Raw genomic sequence first — 835 nt, 5'->3', positions numbered from 1 at the left:
TATGGGAAACAAGGGTTCTTTTTATACTCTTGAAACATATCAGAACTATCCAACAATCTTTTTGTGAAAGTTTGTTTTTTCCTTCTTGTGGCACCTTCTCGATCTGCGGCCATTAACCTGTTGCTACTAAGGAGGAGATTGTGTAACAAAATTCTCATGATTTCGAGTACAGTCAGAGACATTTATGTCTCAGGCCTAAACTTTTGTTTTCATGGATTTTCTAAGAGGTTTCAGGGGTTTTATGTTCTAAAAAAACAATCGTATAAATGACAAGTTAAGCAGTTGTTACACTTTAGCTAAAATTGTATAGAATTAGATATTTGGAAAAATGTGGTCAAGTCAAAAATTTGCAGACGTCTTGATTTTTTCCAGTGAAGCTTCCACGTCTTAAGACGGATCTGGATAACAAACTGTTCGGACAACATCTGGCGTCTCGCATCATCCTAAGAGCTGTGATCGAATTCATGAGCAACGACAACCCTGAGAAGCCGCTGGTGCTATCGCTCCACGGCCCGCCCGGCACCGGGAAGAACCTTGTCAGCCAGCTGATCGCAAAAAACATTTACACAGAGGGGATGAACAGTAAGAGTGTCCACGTCTTCAGCCCTTACCGTCACTTCCCGCATCGAATTCAAATCTCCACCTATAAGGTATGGAACAGCAGAGGTTTGAGGGGGACGTCCTGTTCTTCACAACATCTGAACCCGCTACTGCTTTTCAGTCTTATCTGCAGCAGAGGATCAAAAGTAGCGTGAGCAACTTTGAGCGCTCCATGTTCATCTTTGGCCATATGGACAAGATGCATCCGGGCCTGATCGACAGCATCAGGCCGTAC

The 835-nt window shown here is 43.5% G+C and overlaps 1 protein-coding gene across 1 annotated transcript; it reads left to right on the top strand.

Annotated features, from left to right (window-relative positions):
- Window positions 1–372: 372 nt before the first annotated feature.
- LOC112139592 (torsin-1A) lies at window positions 373–829 on the top strand (the record flags this gene model as incomplete). The annotated part of the gene is made up of 2 exons (XM_024262413.1): window positions 373–650; window positions 722–829. Coding segments are annotated over 2 exons (386 nt in total), but the record flags the coding sequence as incomplete, so codon positions are not given.
- Window positions 830–835: the final 6 nt, after the last annotated feature.

Source organism: Oryzias melastigma, unplaced genomic scaffold (genome assembly GCF_002922805.2).
Source record: "Oryzias melastigma strain HK-1 unplaced genomic scaffold, ASM292280v2 sc04238, whole genome shotgun sequence".
Lineage (NCBI taxonomy): Eukaryota > Metazoa > Chordata > Actinopteri > Beloniformes > Adrianichthyidae > Oryzias > Oryzias melastigma.
Note: the sequence above shows the minus strand (reverse complement) of the source record. Positions and strands in the feature narration are given on the sequence as shown.